Here is a 14264-nt window from a genome sequence, read left to right on the forward strand (position 1 = left end):
AAGGGGAATTGTATATCTCATGCTTAAAGTGGAATTGCTTCACAAAGTTTTCAAGTTCTTGAAGAATAGCCTTCATTAGGTTAACACCTGGGTGAATCTCAGAGATTGAGACTCAGGATGTGTATAGCATCACAGATTCAGAAAGCACCAGGTCATTTTTAGGAATGTTCAGTCAACATTACAGGCATCTCAGTGGTGCTCATCAATGTTGGTGTGAAAGTATCTATTGTGAGTGACAAACTCCTGCAACAGGTACACATCAAGCTTACAAAGACTGAATGTTCCAACTTTGGGAATGATCGCAGTTGCAGCGCACTATAAAACAGTCTTCTCAGACAAACTCCACACAGCCAAAGACTACCATTTGTTGGTGCCTGACTGGACCTGAAGTAAACCTGTTCAACAAGCTTAGCTTTTGGCTTGAAGACCTCCTGCAGCATATATTAACATGACTGATGGCACAGTCTACACATAATAGTTTATTTCCCATTTTTTCTGAACTTGGGAAATTTGGGGGATAGGCCTGCTTTCCATGTTAACACATCAATTCTCCAACTTTGAAAATGTTGAGGTGTTTGCCAAAGCATCACAGGATCTGGAATCAACTGAAGCAGATAGTATCATTATTCAAATCAACTCATCACCATGAATATCAAAATTAGCCATTGAGCAATGCAAAACAGCAAACTTCAGCTATGAATTGGCCTTAAGGTGGAAAAGGAAATTCTAGAGAAACATCCTTATTGTATTATTTCATGACTCTACAGCCTTCACAAAGCTTGAACCTGTCTTCAGACACCAGTTGTAAAAATGACATGTGAAAGCTTCTGTTACATGTGGAGGTGTACTTCAATATCACAGATTGCCTCCTGGACTCAGTCCAACACTTAACGTTGCTCAGAAGATCATTTCATCAATTTCATCAGATCCTGGGGGTATGTTCAACCTGTTCAACATTGTCCATGGAAGGGACAAATCAGAACAGGATCAACGGTCATTACAGGTACTCACTTAACATGTACCATATAATTTGACGCACAACATGGAGAAATACACATTTAAGCTGTCCAAGACTAACTTTCTAAGGAACAGATTGGCAACAGCTTGACTAGAAGCTCCAGATGACAGCATCAAAATCATTTAGGCACTTTCAATATTGCTAATCATAAAGGAGTTGACATTGTTCCTTGATATTATTAACTTTATCAGAAATTTATTCCTAATACATAAAGAATGCACAATATCTTCAAAACATACTTCACTGACATACAAAATGGGAAAATTAATTAACAGGAAACATTATTTGACATGTTAAAGACAAAGGTTGAACCTCCACCAACCCTTAAACATCTCAACCTAAATTTTGGAATATATGTCAAAAGCAAATGCACTTGGATTGGAGCTATGTTCTCAGAATACATTAATGGGAACTTACATGTCACGTCTGTTGTTAGAAACTGAACCTGCTAAGAATGTGAAGCAATAGTCTGAATCCACCTTTGTGAACTTTGGCACTTCTTTTTATTCATTTGTGGGATGTTGGTGTCACTGGCTGGCCAGCATTTATTGTCTGTCCCTAGTTGTCCTTGAACAGGTGGTGCTGAGCTGCCTTCTTGAGCCATTGCATTTCAACTGCTTTTGTTTCACCCACAATGCCTTTGGTGAGGAAATTTCAGGATTTTAAATGAGCAACAGTGAAGAAATGGCAAGATATTTCCAAATCAGGTTGATGATTGGTTTGGAGGGGATCTTAAAGGTGGTGGTATTCCCACGTATCTGCTGCCCTTGTCCTTCTTGATGGAAGTGGACATCAGTTTGCAAGGTGCTGTCTGAGGATCTTTGGTGAATTTCTACAGTACATCTTGTACATAGTACAGACTATTGCTACTTAATGTCAGTGGTGGATGGAGTAGATGCTTGTGGTTGTGGTGCCAATCAAGCAGGCTGCTTTGTCCTGGATGGTTACCCACATTGATCCCAGTTATGCTTGTCTCTTCATGGGGTATGTGAGACATTCTTTGTTCCAGTCCTATTCCAGCCCCTATCTACAACTCTTTTTCCAATGTATTGATGATATCCTGGATGGTGTCAAGCTTCCTGAGTGTTGTTGGAACTTTATTCATCCAGACAAGTGGGGAATATTCTATCACACTCCTGACTTGTGCCTTCTAGATGATGGAAAGGCTTTAGGGAGTCAGGAGATGGTTACTTGCTGCAGTATTCCTAGCCTCTGACCTGCTCTTGTATCCACTGTGCTTCTGGTCAATGCTAACCCCCAGGATTTTGATAGTGGGGTATTCAGTGATGGTAACATTTAAAATATTGGTAATTGTGAATTCTGCAATGGTAATGTCATGTGGCAGTGGTTAGATTGTCTCTAATTGGTGATGATTATAGCTTGGCATTTGTATAGTGCGAATGTTACTTGCCACTTGTCAGCCTAAGTCTGGATATTGTCCAAATATGTTGCATTTGAACATGGCCTGCTTCAGCATCTGAGGAGTCATGAATGGTGCTGAACATTGTGCAATCATCGCCAAACATCCACATTTCTGGTTTATGATGGAAGGAAGGCCATTGATGAAGCAGCTGAAGATGATTGGGCTGAAGACACCACTCTGAGAAACTCCTGCAGAGATGTCCTGGAATGAGATGGCTGAGGTCCAACAACCATGGCTATCTTCATTCATGCCTGGTATGACTCCAACCAGCAGAGTGTTTTCCCCCTTATACCTATTGATTCCAGTATCATTAGGGCTCCTTGATGCCATACTCAGTTGACATTGATTTTAAGAGCTGTCACTCTCACCTCACCTCTGAAATTCAGCTCTTTTGTCCATGTTTCAACCAAGGCTACATTTAGGTAAGGAACTAAGTAGCCCTGGCAGAACCCAAACTGGATGTTGCTGAGCAGGTCCTGCTTGATTGCATTGTTAACAATACTTTCCATCTCTTTACTGATGATCAAGAATAGATTGATGGAGCAGTAATTGGCATCTCCATGCATCTCAATGGTAGAAAGTTCACTTTCTACCATGATCAATGAGTAAACTATGTTGTTACTGACGTGTGTGAATCTACAGATGATCAGATTATCTTCATTAGTACATCTTCAATGTCCAGTATCTTACCTGACCAAGCAACTAAACAGTTGTTTCCTGGCCATACTGCCATCACAGACAGCATTAATGATCGTAAAGTGTAACGTCGCAAATTATGTGATCATGGTGATTTCCCACTAAAATGCAAAACCTGCGATGGAAGAGAAGTTTAAGATAGAATCAGTAAATTAGTCAGTTTGTGGAAACCAAGTGACCTCATGAAATGAATTAAGAACTATTCAGATATTACAGGAATTGTTGTGAATAACTTGCTGAATGATCATCACTAATTCTTCTGTGAAACAAAAGATGTTTTAAGTAAAACTCAAAATTTACATTATACTCCGACTACATTAGATATGAGCAGTTTATAGTAAAGTCATTTGCAGGCATGTTAGCACCATAGACTAACTTAGGTTGCATGCCCTTGGCTGAAACAATTGTGATCAAGTTGTTATTCACAGAACACTAGTAGTTCACCCAAAAGTGTGATGGGAATGTGCACTGCATCTTGTTCACAAAGGACATTTTGGTGTTGTCAAAATAAAACACTTCTACAAAGCTGTCTGATCAGTAATAAACCCCTTCAGACATTATGACACATCTCCAGACAGGATTTGAACCCCAACCTCATGATCCAGAGTTAGAGACACCACTTATGCTCAATGAAAATCTGTTATGCTATATCTTGGCTCTCTATAACTGATTCCATTGCAGAATGTGGCATCAAGGAGTCATAGTGAAATGAAAGACAATGGGAATCAAGAGATAACTCACCACTGGTTGAAGTCATATCTAGTATAAAGGAAGATGATTATTGGAGGTCAATCATCTCAGCTCCAGGACATCACTCCTGAAGGAGAGTCCTTGGCCTAATTGCTTAATCAATGATCTTCTCTCCATCATAAGATCAGAAGTGGGGATGTTTGTTTCAGTGCACAATGTTCAACACCATTCCTGACTTCTTGGTAACTCAAGTAGTCCATGTTAAAATACAAAAGACCTGGACAATAACATTTGTGTCACCCAAGTGCCAGGCAATGATCCATCTTACAGAAAAGAGAAACTCCATCACATTTTAATGTTCAATAGCATTACCATTACTGAATTCACAATTACATATATTTTAAACGTTATCATTGACCAAAACTAATCGGGACCTGCAATATAACTTATATGACGTGCTTACAATAGCAGGTCACAGGCCTATTGTGACGTGCTTACAATAGCAGGTCACAGGCCATGAATGCTTCAGTAAGTAACTCAGGCCCTGCCTCTACACGTTAGGAAAATGAGAGGAGTTAAAAGAGAAGTTGTTGATTCCTCTCATTTTCTTCAGGTAAGAGGGATGGCCATGGTTACCCGCATGGGTCCCAGTTATGCTGTGCCTTCAAGGGGTACGTGAACACTCCTTGTTCCAGTCCTACTCCAGCCCCCACTCTCAACTCTTTCTCCAATGTATTGATGATATCATTGGTGCTGCTTCACTCTCCCGTCTGGAATGGGAAAAGGTTATCGATTTTTGCTTCCAATTTCCACCCTGCCCTCATTTTTACTTGGTCTCTCTCTGACTCCTTCCTTCACTTCCACGATATCTGTTTCCATTTCTGGGGATAGACTGGCCACCAATGTCCACTATAAACCTACTGACTCCCACAGCTACCTCGACTATAAACCCTCACATCCTGATTCCCGTAATGACTCCATCCCATTCTCTCAGCTCCTCCGTCTCCATCACATATGTTCGTATGAGGTCAACTTCGAAACGGGGTCCTCCCAAATGTCCCCATCTTCCTAAACAAGGGTTTCCCAGCACTGTCATCAACAGGGCCCTCAACCGCGTCTGATCATCCGCCGCACTTTAGCCTTCACCCCTTCTCTTCCCTCCTGCAACATCGATAGGGTTCTCCTTGTTCATACCTACCATCCCACCAGCATCCACATCCAGAAGATCATCAGACGCTATTTCTGTTACCTCCAGCAAGATGCCACCACCAGACACATATTCCACTCCTCTCCCTTGTCCGGCTTCCAAAGGGACTGTTCATTCCAAATACCCTGCTCCACTCTTCCTTCATCACAAATCCAAGCCCCCAAAAATCTACCGCACCTTCCCCTGCAACTAGTTAAATTGCAACCCCTGCCCATTTACCTCCTCCCTCCCAATACTGATCCAAGGGCCCAGACATATGTTCCAGGTGAAGCAACACTTCACCTGCACTTCCCAGAATCTAGTCTACCGCACTTGCTGCTCATAACGTGGTCTCCTCTACATTGGTGAAACGAAATATAGACTGGGTGCCCATTTTGCAGAACATCTAAGTTCTGCTCGCAAAAAAGACCGAGTTACCTGTTACCAGCCACTTTAACACACCACCCTGTTCCCTGGCCAACAGCTCTGTCCCTGGCTTGTTACAGTGTTTCAGCAAAGCTCAACACAAGCTGGAAGAATAACACCTCATTTTCTGCTTGGGGACCCTGAAAGCCTTTGGACTCAACATCAAGTTCAATAATTTTAGGACCTAAAATCTCCCATGTCCTACCCCCTACTCCACACACACACACACCAGGCTTTGTTATCACATAGTCTGCCATTGCATACTATCTATTGCTAGTCACTAATAGTCCCCAATAACAACTATACATCCTCCTAGCTAAATCGTTATCACCTCCTTTGTCTATCCAACTGCTCTTCTCTCTCTTTAGGGTCTTTCCTATTATTTATTCCCTAACCCATCCCCCTCCCTATGATCTGGATATAAATCAACACTTTCCCAGCTGCCATCAATTCTGAGAAGGGTCACTGGACCCTAAATGTTAACTCTGATTTTTTTCTTCACAGATGTTACCAGACCCTCTGAGCTTTTACAGCAACTTCTGTTTTTATTATTGATTTACAGTGTCCACAATTCTTTCAGATTTTGTCACTACCAGCCAGAATGACTCGAGGGCAGCTACGTGGGAACACCCACAATTCGCATGCTCCGTCCAAGCCTCTTACCATCCTGACTTTGAAATATATTGCGATTCCTTCATTGTCACTGATTCAAAAACATATTTAATAGCATTTTCATTATACTAAAATGTGAGGCTGGATGAACACAGCAGGCCCAGCAGCATCTCAGGAGCACAAAAGCTGACGTTTTGGGCCTAGACCCTTCATCAGAGAGGGGGATGGGTTGAGGGTTCTGGAATAAATAGGGAGGGGGGGGGGAGGCGGACCGAAGATGGAGAGAAAAGAAGATAGGTAGGGAGGGGATAGGTCAGTCCAGGGAAGACGGACAGGTCAAGGAGGTGGGATGAGGTTAGTAGGTAGGAGATGGAGGTGAGGCTTGGGGTGGGAGGAAGGGATGGGTGAGAGGAAGAACAGGTTAGGGAGGCAGAGACAGGCTGGACTGGTTTTGGGATGCAGTGGGTGGAGGGGAAAAGCTGGGCTGGTTTTGGGATGCGGTGGGGGAAGGGGAGATTTTGAAGCTGGTGAAGTCCACATTGATACCATTGGGATGCAGTGTTCCCAAGCAGAATATGAGTTGCTGTTCCTGCAACCTTCGGGTGGCATCATTGTGGCACTGCAGGAGGCCCATGATGGACATGTCATCTAAAGAATGGGAGGGGGAGTGGAAATGGTTCACCACTGGGAGGTGCAGTTGTTTATCGCGAACCAAGCGGATGTGTTCTGCAAAGCGGTCCCCAAGCCTCTGCTTGGTTTCCCCAATGAGAGGAAGCCACACAGGGTACAATGGATACAGTATACCACATTGGCAGATGTGCAGGTGAACTTCTGCTTAATATGGAAAGTCATCTTGGGGCCTGGGATAGGGGTGAGGGAGGAGGTGTGGGGGCAAGTGTAGCATTTCCTGCGGTTGCAGGGGAAGGTGCTGGGTGTGGTGGGGTTGGAGGGCAGTGTGGGGCGAACAAGGGAGTCGCGGAGAGAGTGGTCTCTCCGGAAAGCAGAGGCTTTGCAGAACACCTCCGCTCGGTTCGCAATAAACAACTGCACCTCCCAGTCGCAAACCATTTCCACTCCCCCTCACATTCTTTAGATGACATGTCCATCATGGGCCTCCCGCAGTGCCACAATGATGCCACCCAAAGGTTGCAGGAACAGCAACTCATATTCTGCTTGGGAACCCTGCATCCCAATGGTATCAATGTGGACTTCACCAGCTTCAAAATCTCCCCTACCCCCACCACATCCCAAAACCAGCCCAGTTTGTCCCCTCCCCCCACTGCACCACACAACCAGCCCAGCTCTTCCCCTCCACCCACTGCATCCCAAAACTAGTCCAGTCTGTCTGTTCTTCCTCTCACCCCTCCCTTCCTCCCACCCCAAGCCACACCTCCACCTCCTACCTACTAACCTCCATCCCACCTCCTTGACCTGTCCGTCTTCCCTGGACTGACCTATGCCCTCCCTACCTCCACACCTCTACTCTCCTCTCCACCTATCTTCTTTTCCCTCCATCTTCGGTCCGCCTCCCACTCTCTCCCTATTTATTCCAGAACCCTCACCCCATCCCCCTCTCTGATGAAGGGTCTAGGCCCGAAACGACAGCTTTTGTGCTCCTGAGATGCTGCTGGGCCTGCTGTGTTCATCCAGCCTCACATTTTATTATCTTGGATTCTCCAGCATCTGCAGTTCCCATTGTCACTAATAGCATTTTGATGGTCTTTTTACATCAAATAGTTCATTTGTAAGCTTACTGCCACAATAAAGGCAACTGGAACGTGCAGTAAAAGCTGGTCCAACTAGCAATGCTCACATCCTCTAAATAAATAGAATCGCAGTGGAGCTCACGGGTCACCAAGGGTGTCAGTCTCAGGATAAAGTCCGAGTGGTTTAGGATTACAATGATGTGGAATTTCTTGTCTCAGAAGGAAGAGAAACTTTGGATTTTCTTTTACCCCAGGCTTTGAGTAGATTCAAGATAGAGGCTGATAGTTTACTTGATGTTAATGACATCTAGAGAAATCGGGCTAGAGTGAAAAAAAGTGTTGGAGTAGATAATCATCCATGATATTGAATATCCATGTTGAGAGCCTGAATGGCTTTCTGTCATTCCTATGTTTCTGAGGTAAACCAGAAACCTATTTTGACAAGTGAACATGTGCAAGGGAACCATGATTTGAACTTGGAGATTGAGTTTGCATCAAACAACCAAATAGCAGCTGTAAACGCACATCAGCTCTGTCAGGACCAAGGTAGATATAGTATTTGCTTGGTACTAGTGCATGTTTCATGAATGACAACACATATTGCAACACTGAGCACTTCTTTAGGAACAAACCAGCATGTTTTAAGGACAGTGACTATGAGGGAACCTTTATTTCTCCAATCAGTAGCCATGATGTTGATCATCCCTATCAAGCTAATTGTACATAACCACAACTTCAAATTCATAGATTTCAGTGCCATAGTCAACGATCTTAATACTTCAAACAGTATTTTGTATTTTGTTGTAAATAGGTGTACAGGATGGCTTAAAATAAGGTCATGTAGTTTTACTTGTTGGAATTATGTTACATTCAATTATCCTGTTATTTGGTGTTTGATTATGGGTGTTTATTAAGTCATTTTTGTCCTATGTGCTGTCATTAAGCTTGAATATGGTTACAGAGGAAGAGAAACTAAAAGTAATTCGGGAGCTTGTGTTTGCTGTAGACATTTGAAAACATTGATTAAAACTCCTGTTTAGACTTCTAAATGATGTTTCATCTCCGTACATCTCTGAGGCATAAAACATTGCAGATGCTCAATTTCACTTCTGTGTGCTCCCAGGAAAGCTTCTCAATGTGTTCAATGCCCAACCTAAATGAACCTTTTTCATTTTGATTGGCCTCAAGCCATTGGACCTGATGTTTGACCTCATCAGGGATGCTTTGAAGATATCACAAAAGCATTGCCACTGTTCCCCTGGGAATTCACTGCTGTGACCAAGCTCTAAGTAGAGCAGTTGCTTTGGGACTTTGGTATCAGGCATGTGAATGACAAGTCCTGTCCATCAGAGCTGGTTTTGAGAATTTAAAACTTTGATGTTGTGTTAAGAGAAGATGCTGCTATTATATTACTAACCACTTGCCAATATGTAGCCCACTTACATAATTTGACCACCATCCATGACATTCTTGCAATCAGGATCCATTGTTTTCTACTATTTGGCTAATTTCTGATATCTCCTACTAGAGAAGGAACAAAACTTGGAAAGTAAGACAAGGCAAGTGACTGAGGTGTTGGGGGAGAACCTGGTGACAAGTGATTATAATTCTCTTAGTTTTAAAATAGTTATGGAAAAGGATAGACTGGATCTAAAAAGTTAAAGTTCTAAATTGGAGTAAGGCCATTTTTTATTATGCAGGATTTTTCAAAAGTTGATTGGGGGAGGTTGTTTGCAGGTAATATGTCAGTTGGAGGCCTTAACAATGAGATAATAAAAGTTCAGTGACAGTATGGCCCTGTTGCTGCACAGGGCAAGGCTGGTAGGTGTAGAAAATATGGAATGGCTAGAAAAATTGAGGCTCTGGCCAAGAAAAATGTTGCATATATCAGGTATAGACAGCTGGGATCAAGGCAATCTCTAGGAATAGGAATATATGAGATAGCTTTAACAAATTGAGTCAAGGGGAATCCAAAGAGATTCTCCAAATATATAAAAGGCAAAAGATTAACTAGGGAAAGAACAGGGCCTCTTAAACACTAACAGGGCCATCTATGTTTGAAAACTATAGGACATGGATGAGATACTAAATGAATATTTTGTGTCAGTGTTTTCTGTGCAGTAGGACATTTAAGCTAGTGAACTTGGGGAAGAACTGGGTGCTCCAGTTTCCTCCCACAGTCCAATGACATGCAAGCTAGGTGAATTGGCCATGCTAAATTGCCCATAGTGTTCAGGGATGTGTAGATTAGGTGGGTTATAGGGAGATGAGTTGGGGTGGGATGATTTGAGTGTTCATGTGGACTTATTGGGCTAAAGGGCTGGTTTTCACACTGTAGTGATTCGATTTAAATCTATGAAATATTGCAGAAGAGAAGGTGCTCAAGGTCATAAGAATGCATAAAGGTAGATAAATCCCAGGACCTGATCAGGTGTGATCCAAAACTTCATGGGAAGCTAGGGAAGAAATTTCTGGGCTCAGTGCTGAAATATTTGTATTACCAACAGCCATGAGTGTAGACCGAAAGGCTGAAAGGTGGCTAATGTGGTGCCATTGTCTATGAAAGGTGGTAAGAAAAAGCTAGGGAACAACACCCAGGTGTGCTTGATGTCAGTGAAGAGGATTCTGAGAATCATGGAATCCCTGAAGTGTGGATGAAAGTCATTCAGCCCACCAAGGACACACCAACACTCTGAAGAGCAACCTACTGGACCTGTAACCTTGCATTTCCAATGGGTAATCCACCTAACCTGCACACCACGGACAATTTAGCATAGCTAATCCATCTGACCTGCACATTTTTGGACTATAGGAGGAAACCAGAGCACCCTGAGAAAGCCCATGCAAGCACAGAAAGAATCTGCAAACTCCATACAGACAATCAGCCGAGGCTAGAATTGAACCCAGATCCCTGGCACTGCGAGGCAGCAATGCTAGCCACTGAGCTACCGTGCCATCCTGAATGACAAGACTTACATGCATTTGAAAAGACAAGGACTGATTTAGGGATAGTCAATCGAGCTCTGAGCATAGGAAATCACATCTCACTAACTTGTTTGAGTTTTTTGAAGAGGTGATAAAGAAAATTAATGAAGACAGAGCAGTAGACACTGTCTAAACGGACTTCAATGAGGCATTCAAAAAGGTTCCGTATGGTAGACTGGTTAGGAAGGTTAGATCACATGGATTCCAGGGAGAGCTCGTCAATTATATATAAAGTTGGCTTGACAGAGGGAGGTGTTAGAGGGTTGTTTCTTGGACCGGAGGCCTGTCACCAGCAATGTGCTGGGATGGGATGGGATGGGCTCCTCCCTCACCCTGACACATCCTCCCTCACCCTACACTTGCCCCCACACATCCACCCTCACCCCCATCCCAGCCCCCAAGATGACTTTCCATATTAAGCAGATGTTCACCTGCACATCTGCCAATGTAGTATACTGCATCCACTGTACCCTGTGTGGCTTCCTTTATGATGGGCAAACCAAGCAGAGGCTTAGGGACCGCTTTGCAGAACACGTCCGCTCGGTTCGCAATAAACAACTGCACCTCTCAGTCGCGAACCATTTTAACTCCCCCGCCCATTCCTTAGACGACATGTCCGTCATGGGACTCCTGCAGTACCACAATGATGCCACCTGAAGGTTGTAGGAACAGCAACTCCTATTCCGCTTGGGAACCCTGCAGCACAACAGTATCAATGTGGACTTCACAAGCTTCAAAATCTCCCCCTTCCCCCACTGCATCACAAAACCAGCCCAGCTCATCCCCTCCCCCCACTGCATCCCAAAACCATCCCAGCTCGTCCATGCCTCCCTAACTTGTTCTTCCTCTCACCTATCCCCTCCTCCCACCTCAAGCCGCACCTCCAATTCCCACCTACTAACCTCAGCCCGCCTCTTTGATCTATCCGTCCTCCCCGGACTGACCTATCTCCTCCCCAACTCTATCCATCTTCGGTCGCCTCCCCCTCTCCAATGAAGGGTCTAGGCCCGAAACGTCAGCTTTTGTGCTCCTGAGACGCTGCTTGGCCTGCTGTGTTCATCCAGCTTCACGCTTTGTTATCTTGGATTCTCCAGCATCTACAGTTCCCATTATCTCTGGGTACACGATTGGGAAAGGTTTCAAGGGATATGGGCCAAATGCTTCCAAAAGTTTAGGATATCTGATAGGTATGGACGAGTTGGACAGAAAGGTCTTTTCTGTGCTGGAGAACTCTGTAACTCTGTGATGTCTTCCAATTACCCGTAATCTACTGAGTTTACAAACCTTTTGGACTCAAATCCATGTAGGACTAATCCGAAACGGTGACGCTTCCCTCTTTCTAAGTGTATTATTTAACTCTTATAGCTATAGATTTTAGTGCAATTTGAGTTTTGGAAGTCAGTTTGCAGTAAAAGTTTTAATAACCTATTGAACAAATAAGAGCTTCTGACAGCGAGCCCTGCAGCCAAGGGCAAGCAACATGAAAAACTGGCCTCAGAGAGGAAACACGCCCCTTAAACTGTTCATGTTTATCTTGAACATTGTATTCTTCGCCTTTCGAATTTTACTTAGGACACCTTTTGTTTTAGCAAAGTAATCATTCAGCAGTTTTTTTTGCCCTTTCCACAGATACTGCCTGACTTCAGGATTTTCACCATTTCGTTTCTTTCTTTTAAATAACATGTTATCCTCTTCTGTTTGCCCTTGACTATTGCCAATCCATTTGCGGTTTTACGATACATATAACGTTTTGCCTAACATGTAGCGCCTATAATTTCTGTGCTTTTAATCTGTATGATTGGAGTTTGAAACGAGCGTCTCTGACGCGCTGGTAAAAAAACTAAATGTTTTGAAAAGTCCGTGATAACCCAAGTCAGGGCAAAATCCGCAGAATATTAACATCCTTATTTCCGGTTGTAAAGCGAGTTGTACAGAAAGTTCCATTTACACTGAGCACCGGGTACGTATTGCGAGTTCAGTCATTTGGTCATCAAACCGATCGGAATTCCCTGCAGAGTCGCAATTGGTATTTATATTTTAGATCAAACCCCTCCCTTCAATCTCGGCAAGGGCAAGCGACACACACACACATATAGAGTTTCTCTGTTATCCTAAAATGGTCGGTAAACAGTCCGAGGGGTTGACCTGCAATGCATACAAGGAGGATTAAAGCTGCTATGTGAATCTGATGTCTGAAGTTTTTTTTGACCCCGGAGAAATTTGCAGCCGACAATGTTATAGCACCTGTCGTGTCGCCAGTTGGCCAGTCAGAGCAGACCCACAGCGAGACTGAACAGAGCAGGCGATGGCCTGGGTGCTGTGGGGGGTGGTGGGAGCGTAAAATGTGTTAAAAACTGTAACCTTTAGTTGCACACGGCAACAGGCAGCACTTGAAAGCTTTTTTTTGTGTTTTTAGCTGACGTCAAGGGAGAAAAAAAAACTTAGATCAGCCCCTTTTCTGTGTTTTGTTTTAAAGGAAGAAAAAGCCACTTGAAAGTACCCGGCAATAATAGAACCCAGCTGTTCGCTGGTAAACTACCTTTTAAAGTAATTTCTCCAAAACGATTGTTCAGGCAGCAAAGTTTTGCGCTGTCAGCGTCAGGAGAAAGCAGAGGAGAAAATAAAGATTATCAATTTCATACGTATAAGTTTTTTTTTCTATTTTAAACAAATGCTCAGAAGTTTATAAAAGTTGACAGGTGTGCGTAAGTCCTTGGCTGCGCCTTTAAAAAAAAACTTTCGGCTCTGGCATAACCGTCTGTCTTTTTTTCCGCATTACATTAAGCCATTGAGTAGATAAGTGCGATCGGGGCACGTTGGAGAGAGAAGGGAGTGCTTTGGATCGGAATGTGGAAGCCACTATGTGATTATCTGGTGGAAATGCTGGCACATCAAGGTCCCTGCCCTCGGCATCCTTCATGGTAGAAGCGACGGCTGCGAGTCAGTGTGAAGAAGCCCGGTGATTGTTTGTCTGCTCTGGCCTGATAGCGTGCAAACATTCCTCCCCAAATGTCCTTGTCATTAGTATTACTGCTAATATCGGCTCTCCACTTCCGCCATCATGGATCGGAAGCCCAAATCAACAAGATCCAGCCATCAAGTAACAAGGAGCAAAACGGTAAGTCTCTCGTTTTCTCCCGTTGATGTGGAAAGGTTGAGTTTGCAACGCCTGGCGTGTTTCCTTCGCTCACTTGCCAGTACTTACAGGTATGAATTTCAATGCGCACAAGCGATAGCAATTAAGAACTTTGGGGATCCTGGCCCTCACAGGGATATTGTTTATTTAGTGGAAAATTTGAATTTGTCCGATGTCAGAACAAACTGTTGCTTCTGGTCCGTCCAGCTCTAAAAACGTGCAGCTTAGTAGTGCTTTAATACATTGCGACTGGCCGGGACGGCTCCGTCTCTCTATCCCTCATACTGCTTTTTTTAAAACAAGTGTCGATCTTAAGTAAGATTGTAAGTTTTCAATCGAGTACTTCTGCAGTCGGGCTGATGTGTTTTTTTTAAACACTGAGACAC

The 14264-nt window shown here is 43.6% G+C and overlaps 1 protein-coding gene across 1 annotated transcript in view; it reads left to right on the forward strand.

Moving 5' to 3' along the window:
* The first annotated feature begins 13109 nt into the window (after nucleotides 1-13109).
* pdgfc (platelet derived growth factor c) overlaps nucleotides 13110-14264 on the forward strand; it is a 386544-nt gene continuing 385389 nt past the window's right edge. The window contains exon 1 of the mRNA XM_048534929.2: nucleotides 13110-13860. Within this exon, the coding sequence (XP_048390886.1) occupies nucleotides 13752-13860 (109 nt within the window). The 5' untranslated portion in view covers nucleotides 13110-13751. The remainder of the gene's footprint in view (nucleotides 13861-14264) is intronic.

The sequence above is a fragment of the Stegostoma tigrinum genome, chromosome 1, assembly GCF_030684315.1.
Source record: "Stegostoma tigrinum isolate sSteTig4 chromosome 1, sSteTig4.hap1, whole genome shotgun sequence".
Taxonomy (NCBI): Eukaryota; Metazoa; Chordata; class Chondrichthyes; order Orectolobiformes; family Stegostomatidae; genus Stegostoma; species Stegostoma tigrinum.